This window comes from Sturnira hondurensis, unplaced genomic scaffold, assembly GCF_014824575.4.
Source record: "Sturnira hondurensis isolate 20B ecotype Veracruz unplaced genomic scaffold, ASM1482457v3 Scaffold0006496, whole genome shotgun sequence".
In the NCBI taxonomy this organism is placed as follows: Eukaryota; Metazoa; Chordata; class Mammalia; order Chiroptera; family Phyllostomidae; genus Sturnira; species Sturnira hondurensis.
Window position 1 is genome coordinate 21,795,139 of NW_028079127.1, and position 23,019 is coordinate 21,818,157.

A 23,019-nucleotide genomic window follows, 5' to 3' on the forward strand; every position below is an offset into this window, starting at 1 on the left:
ATGAAGAGAATACATTAAGGTCTTTGATATAGTTTCAGATTCCATGCTATTTATTAAAGAAATAAACATGTGTCAAGTTTTGGTGTAGTATCAAAAAACATCTATTAGCTGAAGGGGCCTTTAAAATATCCCTCCCTTTCTAGCTCTGTATCTTATGGGGGCCAGATTTCCTCCACATACTGCATTTCAACCAAAAACTGGACTGTAACAGATCGAGGGCAGAAGCAGACGTAAGACCTCCAGCTGTCTTTCACTGAGCCAGAAGTTAGGGAGGTTTATAAAAGTGTAATCCCATTTCTCACTAATTTTTTAAAGTTACTTTTCATAAAAATAAGGGATTTATTGTTATTTTCAAATGAGTGAAAAATTAAGCCCTTGCCAGGTGGCTCAGTCGGTTGGAGCATCGTCCTTTACACCAAAAGGATGCATGTTTGGTTCCTGGTCAGGGCACATACCTAGGTTGTAGGTTCGATCCCTGGTAGGGACACATATAGGGGGCAACTGATTGATGTTTTTCTCTCACACTGATGTTTCTCTCTCTCTCCCCCACTTCCAAAATAATAAATAAATAATCAATAAGCTAATTGATTAAAACATTTTTAAGTTTTCTCACTGTAAGTTTCTACTGAGGTAATTATCACTAGATCTAACCCACATACACCAAAGTTCTTCTGGGTCTCCAACAATTTTTAAGGGAGCAAAAGGTGGGGAGCCCTTGACGCAGGCAGCAGGCACATCGCCCTCAGGTCCCACACATTGCTGCTGATCCGTGGCCCACCCTGGAGACACGGGTGGAATGTGCTCTTTGGCGCCCACACGGCCCCTGGGCCAGGAGAAAATACAACTCCGAGGGGAAGGCTTCTTCCACAGCTCCGGCTCTGTTGTGCGAGGTTGGGAGATAGCAGAGGGAGACAGACATGAGCTCTGACTGTCCCCATGGGTTCTGGTTGGCACATGCTCTCCCCCACGTCACACCCAGCCTTCCCTCCCACTAAAAACCCACCGACCTACAGCAGCTTTGGCCCAACACCAGATACTGAGGCCTCACGCTCCCACGACTGATGTGGGCAGGTCCCCTCACAGCCCTTGTTTTGTGTCACTCACGTGGCTCTGCTCCCATGATAGGCCCATAACTGGTACGGGGTCGGGTGTCTAGGAGCCACGAGGCATGTGCAATGGCCCTGACAGGACACGCGGGAACCAGGCTGGAAGGAGAGTGGTGGAGAGTGCACAGGCACCAGTCAGTGGGAGGGACACTATGAAGCCGGGGAGGTGGACAGGAGCCACATGTGCCCACGGAGTTACAGACTAGACACGCAGTGTCAGGGAGCACCCCAGGCAGTTGCAGTCCTTCCTCTGACGGGGGAAGGGAGATGTCACAGGGTTGTCCGGAAGGCAGAGGTCAGGTTTAACTCTCGCTCCCACCCCCGACTTTTGGACATGGTGATTTGCGGCTCCTGTTACAGATGGGCTGCGGCTCCATAAAGGCAGAGATGCCTTCTCTGCCAGGCTTCACCGTGGTCTTTTATGAGTAAACATTCCTTGATAAAGACTTATTGTCTGCAGAGACCCCTTTATCCCCCAAAGGTAAGGGTTTAAGTGGCCTTCTAACTGCTGTTACTTATCTTTACAATGGCCAGCAAGAGCCTGCTCAACAGCAGAAGCTTTCATTTCACTGGATATATTTTTAGTGGCTGGTTATAAATCAGGCTCATCCCTGGGGCTCAGGGTCTAGGGTCCCCTCCATTCCAAAAGGCCAGGCTGGGAGAGCCATCCATGGCCCCCTGAGCTGCTGGCACTGACTATCCTTAGGAAGACAGGACATCCTTTTCTTAAGGATGTACCAAAGGGATCTTCAGGACCCTCAGACTTAATTCTGGCCCCTTCTCCAAGTGGCAGCCTCTGTCCCGTCCTATTCTCTTCCCCATCAAACCTTGCTCTTAACACAGACTCTGATAAGCTCATTCTCCACGAGGCACAGATGTCTGGAAACAGCAGGGTGTTTGCCTCCTGGGAAGTACACACTCTACCACACTCATGTATCCCTAAGCCATTGGAATTCACCTCAAATGATGAAATCACAGAGAGGGACACAGAAAAGGATTTCTAAGCCCTCAGAAATCACGACCTATAGGCCTCTGCTACCTGTGTAGCAGATACACACACACCAACTCCCAAACACTACGAGCACCTGTGGTGAACTGAGGGTATTCTCTGCCTCCAAAGCCCACTTTGCCAACAGTGTGACCAGCTGCAATTGCCAGAGCAGCCCTCCAGCAAGGCCTGGCAGGAGGTGGCGGTTAGCCCCGGGCTGCCTCACTCTTGGGGGGACAGGTCGCACAAGCTGAGGCGTTTTTCCCGGATGGAACTCCAGCAGCTCTCAGTGGTAACTGGCCTTCCCTGTCCTGCCCCATCTGCCCAATGCCCTACTCACACTCCCAACCAACTTCAGATGCTGGAACACCCATCTTGGAGCCTGCCTCTGCAGACTAGAACTAAGATGCCACATGTGCATGCGACCTCAGATCAGGGCACAGCCTGAGACTTCCCCTAGATGGCTGGGAGGCTGGGGCAACCTTCTTCTCAAGACGAGGTGGCCCACGGGACAGGCACAGCCTGGTGACCTGGTGGAAATGAGACCGCAATTGAGAAAGGAGAGAGGCAGTAGAGTGGCTGGCAGTGGGGCCAGGGTGGGGGGGAGCACCTGAGAACAAAGGTCCAGAGGCAGCAGTACAGACAAGATCACAGCAGAGAATGGGGCAGCAGACGCTTGAAGTCCAGGACGTAAAGGCAGGGCGTCTATCTGCCCAGGCAGGCACCCACTGAGCTGGAGTTCTCACCACGCGGGGCTGAGTCTCAGTGTGACACTGGTCTTGGTTCTCTCTCCCCTAAGACATAACTCAGCCGAGGGATCAGGCTGCTCCCTGTACACAGTGGGCATGTTTCTGGAATAGGGCAGCTCAAGGTCACATGGGTTGTGTCTCCTCGTGGGCCCCTCCACCCCACCTTCTCAGGGAAGAACTTTTGAAGGCCGCTCGGGCCTCCCACCACCCCCAAAAGCACAGAAGCTCCTATGATCACAGCACAAGGAAACTGATTCTGCTTTTTGTTTCGCTTTGTTTTTGTTTTTTTTAAGACCCCAGAAACTTCTGGTCCTCCTCAGAGATACATACACAAAAAACAAAACTGTCTCTTCCAGCCAGGATAAGGACTCAGCATTAGTGAAGCCCAAGGCACTAGCAGGAGAGTTCTAACACTTTACGTATGCTGGCACACCAGGAATTCTGCAGAGCCCTCTCCCAGATGTCCCCCAGTGGCTGGCGCTGGCCTCCTCAGGGCCTCACAGTGCCCGTGGGGAACTGTACCACCAAGGAACTGAGGACACATGTCTCCCACTTTTATTTCAGTGCTCTCCACCTATGTACCACCCCCTCCCACCATAAGGAACAAGGCCATATAGGTTCTGAGACACAGTCCCATGTTCCCACACTCTGATCAGGGCCTGGTAATCTACTGTAAGAACAATGACCATCCCTTTCAGCCTCACCTGCTGCTGCTGTTAACAGAGGGCTCTCACCTTCACTGACAAGAATGGCAAACTCCTGTTCTCCACTCAAGACAGCCGGGCCAGACCTGAGACGCAGAGATGAGACACAGGCCTAAGCAGGACAGCCCAGGAGGGAAGGTTCCAGAAACAGAAAGAGAAGACAGGACCTGTGTGTCAAGCACAGGGATGTGAGAAGGGGCCTGAGGGACTGGAAAGGGTGGTGTGCCAGACAGAGACGGTGGGCACCCTCTAGAGTCCCCCAAGAGCCAATAATGTCCCAGAGGCCCACTGTGGAGTGACAACCTCAGACAGAGAGGTGACTGAGGTCCCCCACATTCATTCTGCAGCCAGCCCTTCCCAGCTCCCTAAGGAAGACCCTGTTGTGGGGCCTCTGCTTCTGTCCTGCCCACAGTCCTCTGAGCGAGGGCACACGGTACCCAAGTGAAAGAACAGGGCCTGAGAAACTGCCACCACTCCCACAGCAGCTGGAACCCAGCACATCTGGCTCTGAGGGGCTCTGCTCCAGCACCTGCTGAGGAGGGGTGGGCCCGGGTCCTGGCGTGTGAGTGCAGCTGCCCTGACGCACAGGGACCACCTGAACCAGCTCATCAGCCTCCTCTGTCCCCACTGAGGAAGCACCTCCCACTCTGCCCCACCTGCAGATCCGGAGGAGGCAGTACCTTTAACACCCTGAGAGACACTGCCTAGTCCCCCTCAAGTCCCCCGCCCCACTAGAGTACCTCCTTTACATTCTTCATGGCATGGTCATTCACGTGAGTACTCAGTTGCCTGTTAGCTCCTGACTTGACTGTCCATTCCAGGAAAGGGGGACCTTTCCAGGAAAGGGGGACCTTTCCTGTGTGTTCCCAGCTGTGATGTAGTGATGAGAACATCCCCCAGCACACACTAGGCCCTCAATAAGCATTTGTGGAAAGACAGAAGAGAATCGGGGAGGGAGACAGAGAAGAAGGAATAAAGGAGGAGCAATTTTCTCAAGAGCAGAGAAACCCAGCAGGAATCACCTATATTTCATTTGTTCAAGGTGGAATGCTTCAAGTCCCAGGATGTATGGAAAGCCAAGAAAAAAGCGAGTTTATTCTAAAGGTCCCTCCCTTGCTCAAAGCCCTTCTATGGCTCCCTACTTCCCACAGTCCAAATTCCTCTCAGCGCACCCAAGGCTTCCCCCAGCTGTTAAAGTTCCCTTTCCAACTGCATCTCTCTTTATCACTTTGTGTGAAACCTCCTCTCAAGCAAGCGCCTGTGCCCTGACCTCCACACATGCCATCTCACCCGCACCCCCAGGTCTCGGTCACATGGCCCCTCCCAGACCTCTCCCCGGTGTTCCTGCTCCTCTGATGGCCTCTCCTTGCGGTGCTGCCCCCTGTGTGTTCTGGCATTTCCTCCCTAAGGCTCTCTGATGCTTCCCCGGGACACTTTGTGCTCCCTCATGAGGAGCCCAAAAGGACAATGCGGGAGGGTAGGGACGGGCCTGATCACTATAGCTTCAGCCCCAAAGGGGAGGCCCAGGGACAGGAGGACCGCAGGAGTGAGCCAGAGCTGCGTCCACAGAGCAGCGAGTGTCTGCACGTGCTTGACATTCCTGACATCCCAGCTGGCTGCAGAGCGGAGCACCTTTTATTTGGCCTGCCCAGCATTACACAGGGCCTGCCCTGCCGTACACAGCGCCCACAGGTCAGGGAGGCTGCCCCTCCCCTGCCACAGGGAGGGCCGTGTGCATTCCACATGGCCTGGTCTCAGTGGAGGGCTCACAGGGTGCAGGGCACCCAGGCCAGGCCAATGAGAAGACACTCTGGATTTTTGTTGGAATCACCTGGAAGGAGAGTCATCTCCATCAGAGCTCACATTCAACCGCAGTGGCCCTTCACCACCTGGTGAGGACAAGGCTGCTTAGCTGCCCACTGAGAGGAGAACCAAGCAAGAACATGGAGAGGGGAAAACAGTGTTGCAGCAACATCCTCCGGGCCTCCTGTGCAGCCAGCCACGGCTCCCCAGGTATGGAGGCTAAGAACACCATGTCATGTCCGAGGGCCTGAGTGGGCTTCTGTCACTTACAACAACTTCCTGGCTCAGTTTCTATGGAGAAGAGCTATAGCCTGTTCAGGCCAAGGATCTGCTGGCCATCCTCCTGTACACATCACACATGGCCCTCTTGGGGCACAGCATTAAATCTGCTGCCTGTCCGCCCTCCATGGAGCAGGAGACAGGATGGATGGCTCCTAGAGCCACCAGCTGGGACTCGCTGAGCACAGGTCAAGGCCACGGGGTAGAGGGCAGGAGGACAGTGAAGCAAAGGGACAAGCCAGAGTCTCCAGAACAGAACAGAAGGCAGGAAGGTGCGCAAACAACTACAACCCCGAGGCGCCCACTCTGCCACCCCCCCAGGAGACACACTCAGCCCAGCACCTGCCCTCTGCACACGTTGCACTGCAGCGGCCACAGGACATCACACATGGGGATGAAGACACCACTGAGCTCTAAGGCCCACTCCTCCTGGCAACCTGCCTGGGGCAGGGGGAGCACCCTGGCTTGGGAGTTGCAGATCAGCTTCAGATCAAGCTCCCTCACTGCCCGCTGTGTAGCCTTGGCAAGACCCTTCCCATTTCTGGGCTTCAGTGGACCAGATGGCCCCACTCAGAAGAGTAGAACTTGACCCTGTCAAGCTGAAGGCACCACTGAGCCCTGGCCCTTCCCAGCAAAGCCACAGAAACCCAGTGCCCACCTTCCCCCGGCACCTGGAGTAGGAGTGGGCCTGGCAGGGTCACCCTGCCCTTCTGACAGGCCATCTCTCCCCACCCCTCCTAGCCTGGCCGTCCCCGCTGCTGCCGAGCCCACAACACCTGCCACGATCAATTATTTGGAGACCAAGGGAGGATGTAATCTGGAGATAAAGAACTTGAAGTTAGCTGGAGGCTGGTGCTCTTTCCCAAGTGATTTACTCAGCTCCCCTCCACACTCGTACCCTTAATGTAATTATTTACTTTGTCATTAAACACCCTCGTTCCACTCCATTTATATTTAGAGCTTCTGGAGCCTATAGAATTGGCTGGGGAAGCTGCTCATTGGCCAGAGGAAGCCAGGTCCTCCCTGTGGGGCAGTGGTGCTCAGGAAGCCTGGGGACGGCCTGGGGACGGCCTGGGGACTCACGCCGGGGTTCCAGGGCCACAACACAGCCAGGCCCAGATGCCACAGGCCTCCCCCCCTTTCCCTAACCTCCTTCCTCCTTTATTCCTTCATCCTCCCTGCTTTTTAAAAATTGAGGTACAATTCACATACCATAGAAGTCACCCATTTAAAGCACTAAACTCAGTGGTTCTTAGTGCATTCACGGGGTTGTGCAACCACCACCACCATCTAATTACAAAGCATCCCATCACCTCACAAAGGAGCTCCGCACCCGCTCGCAATCTTCCCCCACCCCCTGTTCCTCCCAGCCCCTGGCAACCACTGACCTCTATTCTGTTGCTGCAGATGCACCTGTTTGGACAGTTCATACAAATGAAATCATACAAAGAAGCCTTCTCTGTCTGGCTTCTTTCACAACATAATGTTACTAAGGTTCATACACATTAAAATGTGCATCGGTATTTCATTCCTTTTTATGGCCAAATAATATTCCATTGTGTGAAATGGAAACATTTTACATAAGCAAACATTTTGGTTATCCATTCATTAGTAATGGACATTTGAGTTACTTCTGGTTTTTAGCTATTACGAATGTTGTTGCTATAAACATGTGTACACAAGGTTTTTATGAACATATGTTTTCAATTCTCTTAGATATATACGGTACCTAGGAGTGGAGCTGCTGGGCCCTCTCTCCCTCTCTCAGTCAGCTGGGGAAGCTGGGAGAGGTGAGGTCCTCGCAGGTTAATGCTGCTGTGGACTTTGGTCAGCTGGAAAGCTCCTCACTGGCCTGCCCGTTAGTGACAGACAGGAGTTGCTGTAGGCCCTCTCAGGCAAGAGATGCCACTCTCCAAAGAGAATGATGACAGCAGCCCCCTCTAACTGAAGGCACCTGTTGCTTTCCTCATCACTAACGCAACCTGGAATGATGTGACCAATGAGCAGACTCTGGGGACCAGAAATGGGACTAATGTCCTAGCCTCAGAACTCAAAGAGGCAGCCAAGTGCATCTTTGGCAATCTGAGAACCCTCTTCTCCCCTGGGTCAGCTCCACCAGCTGTAGGGACTCTGGTGCCACCAGGCTGTCACCTGGGAACCTCCGTCACAAAGAGGGACATAGGGCAACATGGGCCTCTGCACAAACTAAGAGACAAGGTTAAAACTAAAGGGTAAATCTAGGCGTTCGGTTGGTGCGGGGGGTGCTTTCCCACCCTGACCACCACCACACTGTGCACAACCACCTGCTCACCATGCATGGTGCCTCCCTTGGACGCCCCTCCATTTCCAGGATGCCAGGGACTGAGAGAGGTGAAGAGCTTGTACCTGGTGTCCACTGCCCAGCACCACACCAAACCCAAAGTCTCCTCTCCAATGTCAGTATTCAAACTGGGACCCAGAAATGACCTTCCCAGACCAGAGTCTTGCAGCCTGGTGTCTGGGTTTTAGACTTCCCGGCCCCCACAAACAGAAGACACTGGTTGGTACCCAGTGGGAACTGGGCCGGCCGGGACACAACTTCAAGTAAAAAGCCAAAGGCAGTTAGTGTCCCAAGACAGAGCACCTCCAGCCCCATCCCCCCATGCCTGCTGGGCTGGGCCTCCAGCATCCACGGAGAGCAGACCCAGCATGGGCCACTGGACACTGCCTCACAGGGCTCCCCAGCCCTGAGGTGGAGGCTGGGGCTGGGGAGCAAAGGGAGCCCCTTCCCCAAAGGGCTGGCAGAATGAGCCACGCTGAACCATCCTCAGATCCCGAGACCTTTGCCCACGCTGTTCCCCTTTGCACAACCTGGGCAACCTACTATTCCTCATGAAGACTCAACTCAGAGTCCTGAGCATTCATTCATTCACTCACTCTCAATCATCCATTGGAAGCATATGTACTATTCTTGGAAGAAGTTCTAGAATAATCATATAATGACACTAATAGCAGCAACTACTTTATACAGAATGTCTACTGCACACCGGTGTGAAGTGCTCTCTAAGCACTTTACACTGTTTATCTGTAATCTTAGCCCTCAAAAGATAAGTTTTTTGTCCACTGTTAAGATGAGGACACTGGAGTTCAGATCAGGAGAGGATACCAACTGGGAACTGGCAGAGCAAGAATTCAAACCTCTTCTGCCCAAGCCTGAGCCTCACTGGCCAGGGGAATTGGCTGGCCACCCCCAAGGCAGCCACTGCATGCTCCACCCCCCTGTGCCTTGCCCTAAACCCTGCCATACTTTGCAAACACCACTTTGGGAACTTCTCCCCAGCCACCTGGTCTGAGTGTGCAGCTGAGCACCATAAGACTGGTCAGAGCTGGCACCTGGCTGCAGGCAGTGGCCTTTGCAGGGTCCTACTCAGCACTTAGATCCTTTTCTGGACATGTTCCTTCCCTACAGTTTCCCTGACCACCCTAGGCAGCTGGGTGGTTGCCACATCATCATCGTAAGAGGAGGTGTGTGGCTCTTCTCATGGGGCCACAATCTCTGGGGGACAAGCTCCTGCTTCTTGGATGCCTCCTCTCACCCTCTTCAGGGGCCCTGTGTGGTGCTGGCACAGGGCCGCAGAGAGGCAGTAGCTTCCATCAGAGGAGGTGCTTTTCTCATCAGTGCACAAAGAAGGTTCCGGGGGAGTCACAGGACCTCAACCTGCACAGTCAAATGGCCACACACTCACCTGGGATCCCCAACCACCCCTGGGGCTCACTCCTGGGCAATCAGGAAGCCTTCGCCTTCCCCACCCACCCAGTTCCACAGCTCCCCAGACAGCCCTGCCCCTCCCTGTCACAGGTGGCCATAGAACCCAGGGTCCTCTCTCTGGACTCCCCGCCTCCAGCCTCTCTGCCTAGGACCCTTCCCACTGCAAGGTGAGCTTTCAAACTGACTGACGCAGCAGAGATCTGCCTTACACCTCTTCGGTTACTTCTCTGATACCTGGGGAGTGGAGACTGGGGAGGGCGATTTGGAAGATCTACCTGCCTCCCAACTAGAGCCCGTCTCAGGCCCCATCTGCACACCCCCACTGGAGCCACAAGGGCCAGCCTGCTGAGCCCGGAGCCTCTGCACTCCCACGGGCCGCTCTGCCACTCCCCCCACTGATGGCCACCACAGTGCTCCATTTTTGGTCCCCAGATGCCTCCAGGTGTCCCATGTCCACCCCAAACACCAGGCCTGACTTCATTATCTTCAAAATGTTCCCGAGATCAGAGGCGGTGAGAACTGGCCACAAACATAAAATAAATTATCCCCCCAACCAATGATAAATGGTTCTATTAGCAAGCCAGATTGTTAAACTCCGATATAACAGAATGCAGGAAACTGGGGCCCATCCATTCTCCCTCCGGCGCATACTAAGTTGTAAATAGGTTATTTTGTGTGTAAATAACACATTAAAACACAGCATTAGCTGTGTCTTTTGATAGAGAGGAAATTGTTACAAATAAATAATTCCGGACAGGAATGTAAAATAAGCCAGATTTAATAGTGCATGCCTGGTGCAGGCGTGTTAAACATGACTAAAATGATAAAGGCCAGAATATACTAATAGTAAACTATGCACTGACATCAAAGTAATGAGCCTATATTTTTACCAAGCTTTAGAAATGCTAAAATTAGTTTTGACAGAACCAAACATCAGAAAAATGTTTCTGACATAAATACTGTCAATTTGGGGAGCTGGGTTTGGGCCAGAAGAGGGGCAGGGCTGGGGCAGATGAATCCCGCCCCGTGGGCAACCCCTACGGAATCGGCTTCCGGTCCCAGTGGCACCACTGAGTGGTCACGTGCGCTTCGTGTCTCTGGACCTCAGTTTCTGTATCTGTAACTTGAACTGGACAACCTCCCAAGTTTCTTCGGCTCTATCCGGTCGCCCCCCTCATGCCGGGCAGCGTTCTAAGGCCCCTGGAGGCACGGACAGTGCTGACGCTGTGGACACCGTGCTCTTTCCTCACACCTGTAAATCCAACCTGTGATCAAGTTTAATTTGTAAATCGGACATAATAAGATTAACAATAACTAACAACAAAATAGAACAATTATAACGATGTTCTGTAATAAAAGTTATGTAGAAGGTGGTCTCTCTCTCTCCAATAACCGGTCTGATCACCCAGATGACTACCGAGTGACCAACAGGCGGGGAGCATCTCTAAGCAGGCACTCTGCTAGCCACCACTGTGACCAGAAATTATTATTGCCACTTTACAGACTTCAGAGAAGCAAGCTGCCCTCCCTGGAACACACAGCTCACAAGTGGGAAGCTGGGAAGAGCCAGTACCTTCCCAGGACACTCCGCTGTAACCGAAAGGAGCCTCTTGCCCCTGCTGCCCTCACCCTGTGCCCCAGGCACACTGACCCTCCAGGACACTCTCAGCACTGGAGACCATGCCAGGGTGCCGCCAAGAGTCATTCACACCTGCTGAGAAAATGCTGGCAATGTACTGTGCCCCACTTGCCACGTACGCAAAGCTGTCCAGAGGAGCTGAGTTCTGCCCTTCAGAAAAAGTCTGATGGCAACTGGCTGTTCCACAAGGCTGGACTGTTGAAACAAGCTCACAAGCAGCATCAAGAGCAATCCTGAAAATCACTTAGATAAGAATAATTGACCACTTAGTCACATCTGAGTGCATTTTGGGCCCAAGGCAAAAGTGTGTGGCCCAGCCAAGCGGCTCAGGTAGCCAGGGAGGCTGGCCACTTGGTAAGTTCTAGGGACCTTGAGAGGGAAGAAGGGGCCAAGGATCAGGCCAGCCCTGAGTGACCCTAAGTGCCCAGGGGACCTCAGGGCCAGCAGAGGCAGCTGGCTGTACCAGCCCACCAGGCACACAGCTGGCATGATAGCATCAGACTCACCTTCTCATCTAAAAATCACTTACTGGGGTCTGCCTTGCCAGGGGAGGGCACTGGTCAACAAACAATGTTCTGACCACAAGGTGAGGGACAGGTGTGGCACAGAAACAGAGAGATGGAAGGACTCAGATCAATACCAAGACTCAGAGGTATTGAGCAACTTAGGACACGGTAAGGTCTACACAATTTGGAGGGATTTCTTAGCCCTGGGCATCTCAGCAGGAATGCTCATACCTGGACTTGTTTACAAATCCTGGTATTTGAGCAGCATTAAGCAAAAATGTACCTCAAAGAAATGTTTAAAGAAGCCAGCAGGTCCAGTGGACAAGATGAAGGAGTGGCTGGTGCTGGCTGAGGTAGTACAGAGGCCTCCGGTAGTGAGGAAGTGTGGTGCTCAGAGTCCTGCAGTGCTCGCCCCCGGTTAACGTGAGGGTCACAACCACTTCCAGAGATCCAGTCCATGCCTTGGACCAGCTGCGTCCAGTGACCTGGGAAGCCTGTTAAACACGCACATGGACAGGCCTGGCCCAGGAGATTGTTTCGGCAGGTCTGGGAGCCTGGGAGTCTATGTTTATTACGGGTGTCTCATGAGATTGTAAGGAAAGGCCACTTTCAACAGCCTCTGGGCTGGTCTCACCCTCCAGGGTACAGGGCAGGTCCCTCATAAGCTTGCCTACCCGGGACAGCTTGAGGCAGAGAGGGAAGGAGGACTGGAACCCGAGCCTGATCTCCAGCCCAGTGCTCTGCCCACCACTCTCGAATGGGACGACATCAGAAACCTGAGGTTCCCACCACCTGTCTAGACTCAGTGGGTCACCTAGCAAGGGTCAGCAGTCAGGGGCAGACTTTCTAAGTCAGAGCTTACAGACCTACAAAGGAAAAACTGATGATGGTCACCAAAGCAATACTTGAGTTAGACCTCATTTGAGAACACCCCCCCCAAAACGGAAGTATCTTCTGGAAGGTGGGCCCCTTGTAATACAGGCTTCTTCCACTAGGTGAGTGTTCTAGGAACCCATCTGTATCAGTGTACCACCTGGTGTTGTTGTGAGAGGCTGTGTTTGGCTTCAGTGGATTTTTTAAAAAGACTCTTTCAACATGTTTGCCCATTTCATGATGGGTGATTTATGAGCACACCTGCCCACACCCCAGAGTGTTCACTAGTCTTTTACCAAAAACGGCATGACCTCCCTTCCCCACCACCCTCCCTATTCACCTGATCTTGCCCTGGGTGATTTTTTGTTTGCTTGTTTTCTTCTCCAGATAAAAAGAGTCCTCAAAGGGGACCATTTGGCGGATGTGGAAGAGGTGAAACAAAAAATGGCAGAAGCACTAAAAAGGCATCAAAATCGACAAGTTCAAAAACTGTCTCAAGCAGTGGAAAAAAACATCTCAATAGATGCATTGCATCAAATGGAGAGTACTTTTTTAAAAATATATTTTATTGATTATGCCATTACAGTTGTCCCATTTCCCCCCCTTCATTCCCCTCCACCCTGCACACCCCTCCCCCACCCCCCCTCATTGATGTCCCTGTGTCATAAGTTCTTTAGATTCTGTATTTCCCTTAGTATCCCTGCCCTCCCCCTGTCTATTTTCTACCCACCATCTACGCTATTTATTCTCTGTACCTTCTCCTCCCTTCTCCTCCTCTCACTCCCCTGTTGCTACCCTCCATGTGATCTCCATTTTTGTGGCTCCACTCCTGATCTAGCTGTCTTCTTGGTTTGCTTTTGTTTTAGGCGTGGTTGTTCGTAACTGTGAGTTTGCTGTCCTTTCACTGTTCATATTTTTTATCTTCTTTTTCTTAGATAAGTCCCTTTAACATTTCATATAATAAAACTGTGTGCTCATCCTTACATGTTTAAACATCACTTACCTTCAAAATGGAGAGTACTTCAAAGGTGAGTGATGTTTAAACATGTAAGAATGAGCACACAATTTTAAATAAATAAATTCCAATTTTTTGGAGTGCCCCTCTTGTAGGATGATGTGCCCAGCACTTTACATGTGCTGACTCAAGTAATTCTGACAGCAATATGCAGCAGGTTCTATTATTATGTCCATTTTACAGAAAAATTGAGGTACACACCTGCCCAGCATCAGCAGAGCTGGGCCTTAACCAGGCGACCTGGCTGCAGAGTCTGATCTGCTTCTTACAGCTTTGCCACACAGCACAGCAGGAGCAGCTACTACCCATACAGTGCGGTGGGCCAGGCAGGTGAGAATGCATGCTATGTCTGCTAGAACTTCTATATAGCAGCTCGGCGTATGATTCAGGTTTTACATATGGAAAGACTCATCCTACTTCATGCATCTGGAAAACAAAGGGCCCAGCACTTACAAGTGCATCAGATTCACCCCAGCTTGCTGGGCCCCACTCCCAGAAACTCTGCTTCAGGAGGTCTGGGATGGGACCCAAGAATCTACATTTTTAACAATTCCCAGAGATGCTGATGCTACTGGTAGGGAACCAAGGCGGGAGGGCCCTAACCCGGCACACAGCGGTGGTCAGTGTAAGAAGTAGGTGTTGGCCATCACAGGCACATCACAGGGTTTCTAAAGCCTATGCGGCTGCTTGACTTCAGAGAGAAGCACAGCTCACTGGCTGGGACCCAGCTCGAAGTTTCATGGCTCCAGTCTTTCTGCTCATCCCAGCCCAAGGGCTTAGAGCGGCTGGGTCCCCGATGCTCAGCTGAGGCACACAGAGAGGTTCAGAAATATTTGGGGGGGAAGCCCACCACGAGGAGGAAAATATGACAGCATTTGGACAGTTTCAGTGTAAAGCAATGAGAAACATCTGAATCAAACTGCTTTTAAAATTATGCCATTTTAAAAATAAAAGAGAAAAAAAACCTCTAGGCCAAAATGTGTTTTTAAAGTTTTACAGCCTGCGAGTGTTAGCACAGCAGTTAAAGAGGCTGGGAAAGAACCCGCTGGCCAAGGTTCTGCTGTCACAAGCTAATCCCTCCAAGTGACTGAACTAACCTGTGTCCAGACTGACCTCAACATCATGCCAGGTGATTCAACCAACTTGTCCCCATCTGACCACAGTGCTGCTTTCCCTTCAGTGCGGCCCCGCTCTGCTATGTGAAGGTGTCTGATGCACATTCTGACTCAGAGAGGCAGCAACTCTTAGTGGAACACCCAGCCCTGGCAGGTCCAGCCACATGACACTTCAGGAGGTCAAGCAATGAACCAGGTGAAGTTCAAAGTCCCTCTGCAAAAATAAGCCATGGTTCCAGAGAACTGGCAGTCTGGCAAAGAGCCAGTGCTGGTAGCCCTTGAACAGACGAGGGGGCTGAGGCACGGTGACAGACAAGGAGACCTCTCCAAGGCTGGTGCAGGGACCAGATGCTTACCACAAAGTATCCACCAGTGGGCTGGGCCCAAATCACCTGTGAACAACCTAAAACCACAATCTGAAAGCAAATACCTGAAAGAGACTCTCAGCCCGTGAGAGGCAGAAGCCCCCAGCAAGCCCTGCTCTCTGCTGAAGCAGCTGGTAGCCTTGGGCACGTCCCTTCCCCAACTCACATCAGCCTCGTGTACAAAACAAGAGGTATTAAAGGGGAGGTTCCGATTGCTCAAGAATGAGAGGTGCTCCAGCCTCACACCCAGGAGCTCCTTTCTGGGTTTTCCAAGCTTTGACAGTAGGGACACCTGCCTCTGTTCCATCTCCTCTTCCATCTTAGTCTGGATGCTCACGCGATTTCTCATTCCTTCTGTGCTTGGATCAGTTGGTTACCAAGGTACCTGAGAAATCTGCCATTCACAGCCACCTCTGCCTCCTCTGGTAGGATGTAATGAGGACCCAATGTCACCAGATCATAAAGACTTTGGATAACATCTGTGAAATGACCTGAATGAGAAAACGAGGCCCAGAAAAGAGGATGGCTTACCACAATGGGACCCAGGCAAGTGCCCCCTGGGCCACACCTCTGGGCTTCCCTCATTCCGTCCAAAGAACGTGGGCACCAGCACCAGGGGGTCTATTCCAAGATGCCCTGCTTTGCTCTGTGCAGGGACACCAGGAGGCCTGACACCAGGAGGCCTTTCCCCAGCCAGCTGCTTGGAGAGGGGCAGGGGGAGCAGAGCGGGAGGAGGCTCTCCAGCAGCAGCTGCACCAATGATACAATCACCTGTCCAGGGGCAGCTGGGCTGACAGGTTATGTCCACCCTCTGATGGAACCTCATCAGCAGAGTGCTCTGCTGGGGTTGGGCAATTGGGGGACAGGGGTCCTATGGTGGCGTGCAGGGGCAGCACCCTGAAGTGAGTGGGGGTGGATAGAGCTGGGTAGGTGTCTCCAAAGAGCTGCTACACCCCCAGCTATAGGCACATGCCCACCCCAGCTCAGATCAGAACACCCTGAGCTCCTGTTGTGATTGCACCACTGGCGACAAACATGTCTGACACTGGAGGGGCTCCCCCTGCAGTGACTGTCCAATTACCGTCTAAGTCTCTCGTCCGCCACTACAACACAGCAGTGAATAGCACTGGGGCAGTCCATGATCCACTCATGACTCTGGAGAGGCAGATCCAGGCCAAGGGAGAAATAGCTGAGGGCCCAGCACAGGACAGAGATACAATGAACCGGCTTGCTGGAGCCCCTCAGGCCGCAGATGCCCATGACTCTGGGCACACAGGAACAGCTTGAAGAGTGCCCACAGGCAAGAGTAGGCCCTGACCTCGGGGAAGGAACAGACTGTGTGTAGACACAGCCAGGCCAGGACCAAGAGGCCAATCTCCATGCCACTGCCAGACTCCTGCCCCTGACCTCCCTTCCCTTCAAGTCTAGCTCTGGGACACCACCAAGCATGAGAGTCCACCCTGGACTTTGGCTCCTTGCTCCACCCCGAGCTGGCACCTCCTCACACAGAGAGAGCCTGGAGAGCCAGTCTCCAAGCAGGACAGGGGACAAGTGGCATCACCTAGGTCAGGTGGCCAAATGCCCACGCTCCCCATGGGAGCACAAGGTTGGCCTTGTATATCCATTTCCTGACGTGGGCCACACATCCTGATAGTCCTGACAGTGACCTCCGACTGAGAACCACAAGGAAAATAAAAGTAAATGTAGCACCAATGACCTAGAGGTCCTCCACTCCACTCTAGGAAACATCAACTCCTACTTGTCACTTGATTCCCTAGGCTCCAACCTCAAGCTGCACCCAGTGTGATCTGTGAACAGGAACACCCATATCATCTGATTGCTGGCTAGAAATGCAGAGCCTCAGCCCTGCCCAACTTACTGAATAGAGTCTCCACTCTAACAGCACCCCCATCTGTGTTCACATTGAAGCATGAGATGACGCCCACACTTGCACACCCACCAACAGGCCAGGGCAAATTTCCCGCTGCTCCCGAGCCATGCCTGAGCATGGAGAGCAACAGGGCATGACAAAATGCACTCGAATAAAAGGAAAAGAAAGGAAATCTAAGTCTCTTCATTCCTCAGAGACAGAAATAGTTTTGTGGCCTCCAGATGGACTGCGCAGACACAGGGGAGGCCTCGCCTTTGCGCCAAACTTTCCCACCGGGATGCTGGCACGGACCAGTGGAAAGCACAGAGCATTTCTCTTCGGGGCAGTAAAATGAGAGGCTGTGGCTGGTTTAAGTCCTTCTGTTATAATTAAGTTGGCCAGAAATTCACCTAAGGATACTAAATTCTGTACCTGACCCTCTAATTACAGCCAGAAGGGATCAAGAGACAATTACTTTCTAAAATAGTCCCTGGTGGGCCAGAGGCAAGAAGCAGTGTCTCTGGCACATCTCAAATGTGCCAACTGAACGCACCCCAGGGCCGCCCAGCAGCCACCGTGCCTGCCTGCTCTTCCCTCCCCTCTCCCACTGCTGGAGTCTGAGCCAGCCGAGCTCTCCCTGACACCACCATCCCCCCTCCACCCACCTGCCCACAGACTGGGGGTGGCCAGACCTCTGGGAAATCCTGCAGGCATCCATCACAGTGCCTAGGATCCCCAGGAACAGGGGCGCCCTCCTCTTCACCCTCCATAAACCCAGCATGCCTTCCCAATGACACTGGCCATCAGTCCAATTAAATCCTAACAGGCTAATGAAAAAGACCCCTGCTGCCCGCCAAGTGTGCAAAATAGAAAGTACCTCCTTGGGCAGCTGCCGCTGCGGCCGCTGCCACGGTGGCCACTGCCAGAGCAGAGGCCTTCCTACCCGGCTCAGGGAAAGCAGTGCCCTCCAGGATCCCACTTTTGGCTTCTTTCTTCTCCGAAGCAGTAGCTGAGGTGGACGTCTCCATCTTAGCCACTCATAGTCCTGGACGGCAGCCCTAAAGAGAAGACAAAGACGCTCAACAACGATGCCCCCAGACCCAGCCGGCAACGCCGACCCAGATTCCCCACCGCCACTCACAGCTAAAGCAACCAACTCAATTCTCTCACAATTGGGAAGGAGGGTTTAATTAATTTTGAGAATTATCAGTTCTGAGATGCATCTGGTCTCTTGAACGACCTCACGGACAACAGCTGCGTGTTTTCATTATCTTTTACCCCAGATTTTTAAATTGAAGCAACAAGTTAGTTCCTACTGCTGAGTGGTGAGTAGCAAGAAGAACTGCACGGAGAAATGAAATCAGAATCACAGGAAATAAAAAATCAGGTAACGACTCAGAGATCCTGAAAGAAAAGCCTTCATTTTCCTGCTCCTCCCCTTCTCACCGGGACCCACCTCTCATTGATTCCCATGTGTGTTCACTCATTCATTCAACACAGTTTTTATCATTTTTCACTTGCACACACTCAGTCAACACATTTTTTAAAAGCCCTCATTACACAGCAGGCATCGTGCCTGGTGCTGAAGACACAATCCATGGCATTTACATTCTCCTTAACAGAAACAATAAAGGGGGAAACAAATGTATATTTCACTTCAATTAATGAGAGTAGCATGGAACGGAAAAGCAGAGGGGAGGATGGAGCAGGGTGAGGGGTCAGGATGGAAGGCCCAGTGCAGGTCTGAGGGAGCTGGGGCAGCCAGAAGGCAGAGTGTGTGCCTTCCACAAGGCTGGGTGGGAGGGGCTGGCTTGTTTGAGGAGCAGCAAGGAGGTGCGCCCAGGCCTTGTGGGGCCGGGATTGTGAAGTGCTTCATCATGTAATGGGGTCACCCTGCTGCTGTGCAGAGGGCAGAACTGGAGGGCACAACTGCCAGGACCCAGGGAGATGCCATGATGGCCTGGGTCAGGGACCCCGGTAAACCATGCACAGGCTCTGCAGGCAGAGCCCACAGAACCTGCCAGGGCTTTGGCGTGGGCTGTGACGGACAGCAGAGTCCTTGTGAAGGAGTACCTGGGCACACAGGCACGGGAGCACTCGTCTCCAGCTGGTGGTGGGTCATGGCAAGCATTTTATTAATATGCTTCATCACCTGCTAATTCAGTGTTTACATCAAATATCAGCATAGAAATCTGGAAGTCTTTTTTTTCTTTTTAATATATTTTATTTATTATGCCATTACAGTTGTCCCATTTTCATTCCCCTCCACCCTGCACACCCCTCCCCCACCACTCCCCCTTTAGTTTATGTCCATGTGTCACAAGTTCTTCAGATTCTATATTTTCCCTACTATTCTTGCCCTGCCCCCTGTCTATTTTCTACCTACCGTCTATGCTACTTATTTTCTGTATCTTCTCCCCCCTTCTCCTCCTCCCATTCCCCTGTTGCTAACCCGCCAGGTGATCTCCATTTCTATGGTTCCGCTCCTGATCTAGCTGTCCTCTTAGTTTGCTTTTGTTTTAGGTGTGGTTGTTAGTAACTGTGAGTTTGCTGTCCTTTCGCTGTTCATACTTTTTATCTTCTTTTTCTTAGATAAGTCCCTTTAGCATTTCATATAGTAAGGGCTTGGTGATGATGAACTCCTTGAACTTGACCTCATCTGAGAAGCAGTTTATCTGCCCCTCCATTCTAAATGAAAGCTTTGCTGGATAGAGCAATCTTGGATATAGGTTCTTGCCTTTCATGACTTGAAATACTTCTTTCCAGCCCCTTCTTGCCTATAAGGTCTCTTTTGAGAAATCAGCTGACAGTCTGTTGGGAACTCCTTTGTAGGTGACTATCCCCTTATCTTTTGCTGCTTCTAGGGTTCTCTCCTTTATTTTAATCTTGGGTAATGGAATTATGATGTGCCTTGGTGTGTTCCTTCTTGGATCCAACTTCTTTGGGACTCCCTGAGCTTCCTAGATTTCCTGGAAGTCTATTGCCTTTGCCAGATTGGGGACGTTCTCCTTTATTATGTGTTCAAATAAGTTTTCCACTTGTTGCTCTTCCTCTTCCCCTTCTGGTATCCCTATAATTCGGATGTTGGAAGGTTTCAAGATGTCCTGGAGGTTCTTAAGCCCCTCATTTTCTTGAATTCTCGTTTCTTCATTCTTTTCTGATTGGATGTCTTTTTCTTCCTTCTGGTCCACTCCATTGATTTGAATCTGTTTCCTTTCCATCACTACTGGTTTCCTGTGCATTTCCCTTCATTTCAATTAGTTTAGCCTTCATTTGTCCCTCTAATTTGTGACTAAAATCAACCAGTTCTGTGAGCATCCTGATCACCAGTGTTTTGAACTGTGCATCTGAGAGGTTAGCTATCTCCTGGTCACTTAGAAGTATTGGCTCTGGGGCTTTGAGCTGTTCTTCTTGAGTCATAATGTTTTGATCTGTTTGCACCTGTTATGTATGAAGGGCAGAGTCTTAGGTGTTCACCAGGGTGGGGCAACTGCAGTTGCTAGGTTGTGATGCTGTATGTGGGGGTGGGGTCAGAGAGGGGCAATGGCGTTTGTTCCATTCTCTCTTGGATTTTGGTCCCTTCTGCTGCTTCCCACAAGCAAACCAGGCCCCCCTGGTGCCGGCTCCCGGGTGTGTGGGCCTGTGCACCCTCCAGGACCCTGTGGGTCTCTCCAACAAACTCTCTGTGAGCCTGGGAGCTTCTCCCAGCACCTGGACCCCGAAAGTTTTTCCAATTGGTGCTTTTAGGCTTTAATTTCCGTCGCTGGGGCCCTAGCCTGTGTTGTCTGTCTCACTGCTCACTCCTCCACCTGGTTTATCTGCGCGCGAATATGTGGCCACGTCAGCCAGCCGCCTTTCGCCCTCTCTGGGTCCGCCTGTTGCCACCCCACACCTGGGATCTGCCAACCACCACCTGTGCTCCTGGGTCGGTCAGGCTGCTTTTTCCTGTTGACCGGGCTCTGCTGACTCCACCCCTCTTCCGGTCTGGCTGAATGGCTTGTTTTTGTCAGACTTTCATACAGTTCAATTTTCTGTGTTTTGGTTGCGTTTTTGTCACTGAAACTTTGTTGTCTTTAAACTTGGTTGTGCGAGGAGGTTGTTGAAAACTTGGTTGTTTTCACCTACACCTTCATCTTGGCCAGAAGTCCCTGGTAGTCCTTTTTTTTTTAAGAAGGGGATGTCCAAGATGATTCCTAATTTTGACAGAGCAGCTGAATAAGTGAACTGTGGTGCCATTTTCTGAGATGGAACACAGAGGGTGGGAAGCAGGTCCAGGGCAGATATCAAGGCCATGCTAAGTTTGATATGTCTATGAAGACCCATAGAAAGTGCTGGAATTGCAGGCTGGAGCTCAAGGGACAGGTGGAAGCTAGTGATGGGAATATGGTAAGCCCGGGGCAACCCAACATTTCCAGTTAAGGAAAAAAAGGAGAAACCAGCCAAGAAGAGTGAGTAGGAATGGCCAGTGAGGGGAGGGGAGAAATAAAAACACCAGAATTGCCTTAAAGAGGAGGAGCAATCGCCTCTGCCACAAGCAGCTAGAAACAGATGAGACCTGAGGGCTGCAGGTTCAGTCACATGGATGGTGGTGACCAGGGCTCTGGTCGGGGTCAGGAAGAGATTGGGAAGAGCAGGAACAGAAGCTCTCTCTCGGAAAGGTTAGCTATAGAAGAAATGAAAAAAATGGGTGACAACTGGAGGGAGTCAAGGGTGTCCGTGGTCGTTGTTTCAACAGGGAGGCCCGGGGTTTGCACGCCTGCGGAGAGGGCGCATCCAGATGGAGGGCGCATGCGTCACGGCAGAAATAAAGGCAGCAGCCACTCCCATCTCAGGGGCTTCAATGCTATATCGACATCGGAAGGGCCAGAACCTCATTTTACCAAATCTGCACAGTACTCAGGTGTCTTTCTAAGTAAAAGCTGAAGGATAAAAGAACAACAGGTGCAATACATGGAAGACGGTTCCCCAGTCCTGCTGGCAGCCCAGCTAACAGCCCAAGTTCTGAACCTCTTGGTTCTGCCTGCACACACCAGCCTGTCCACTTTCCACACTTTCAAAACTCCCTGTCCAGAAAACCCAATGCAGATGGGGAACAGAGAAGGCTCTATGAGGATTTTCGTGAGTTACAGGGTTTCCTTTGATCTCAAGACTCAGGGATCACTACCTAGTCCTCCCAGACTGTTTGTGCAATCTGTTCTTTAACACTCTGGCCGGCTGAATGGCCTGTGCTCGCTCCACCTTCTCTGCCCCCTTAAGGCCTCGCCACAGGAAGCATCCCTCCCTGCTAATGGAGCTGCGCCTTTGGGTCACCTTCCTCCTGCCCATTCTCCCCTAACATCTAATCAGCTGTAACTACCATCACTTCACCCCCAAAGCACCTTACCAGTGCTGCCTCTCCCAGCTGGCTGCTCTGTACCCAGTGTTCTTCCATTATGCATTGGTGGTCCTGGGCACCTTACTCACAACTTCTGGTTCCCTCACCCCCCAGGTCATCCTCTACCCAAAAGCCAGGCACCTCCCTCAAAACTAAATCTCACCACATCTCTCCTCTGACCAAGGGTCTTGCTGAGCAACCCTGACCTTCAGATATCTTCCTGTGTCTACCTGCAGCCTCCTCTCCCTACCTCCTCCTCACACTCAGCTGTCTTATACACCACCAGGCCTCTGCTCAAGCCATGCCACCAACCAGAGACTCTTCACCCTTTCCATGTACGATGGACTCCTATTCTTCTTTCAAGATGCCACTCAGGCCCTGGCCAGCATGGCTGTTGTTTGGGTGTCATCCCACAAACTAAAACATCGCCTGTTCAATTCCCAGTCAGAGCACATGCCTGGGTTGCAGGCCTAGTCCCCAGCTGGTGCACATATGAGAGGCAAGTAATCAGTGTTTCACTCATATATCAATGTTTCTCTCCCTTTCTTTCTCCTTTCTTCTCATCTCTCTAAAAATAAATAAATAAAATCTTTTTTAAAAAAGATACCATTCAGATGTCACTTCTTCCAGGAAGCCCTGCACTCCTCTCAGGTCATGGTCACTTCCACTTCTGCACACCTGCAGCAACCGGACACCCTTTATTGTACTGAGGTCAGGAGCTACTCCCCACTCAAGGTGGCACGGCACAACTGCGCAGGAATGTCAGTCAAAGAGAGCTACGAGGGCACCTTTGAGACAGGTGAACAGCACGGAACAGCACGGATTTTCCTCCCAAGAGCTCACGAAATTTAGGTCCAACTTTGAAACAAAAAATTTGGAAAGACA

General features: G+C 51.7%; 1 protein-coding gene across 1 annotated transcript in view; it reads right to left on the reverse strand.

Annotated features, from left to right (window-relative positions):
* Window positions 1-23,019, reverse strand: part of GLI2 (GLI family zinc finger 2) — a 249,886-nt gene that overhangs the window by 162,199 nt on the left and 64,668 nt on the right. Inside the window, exon 2 of the mRNA XM_037049863.1 lies at window positions 17,638-17,818. Within this exon, the coding sequence (XP_036905758.1) occupies window positions 17,638-17,788 (151 nt within the window). The 5' untranslated portion in view covers window positions 17,789-17,818. The remainder of the gene's footprint in view (window positions 1-17,637; window positions 17,819-23,019) is intronic.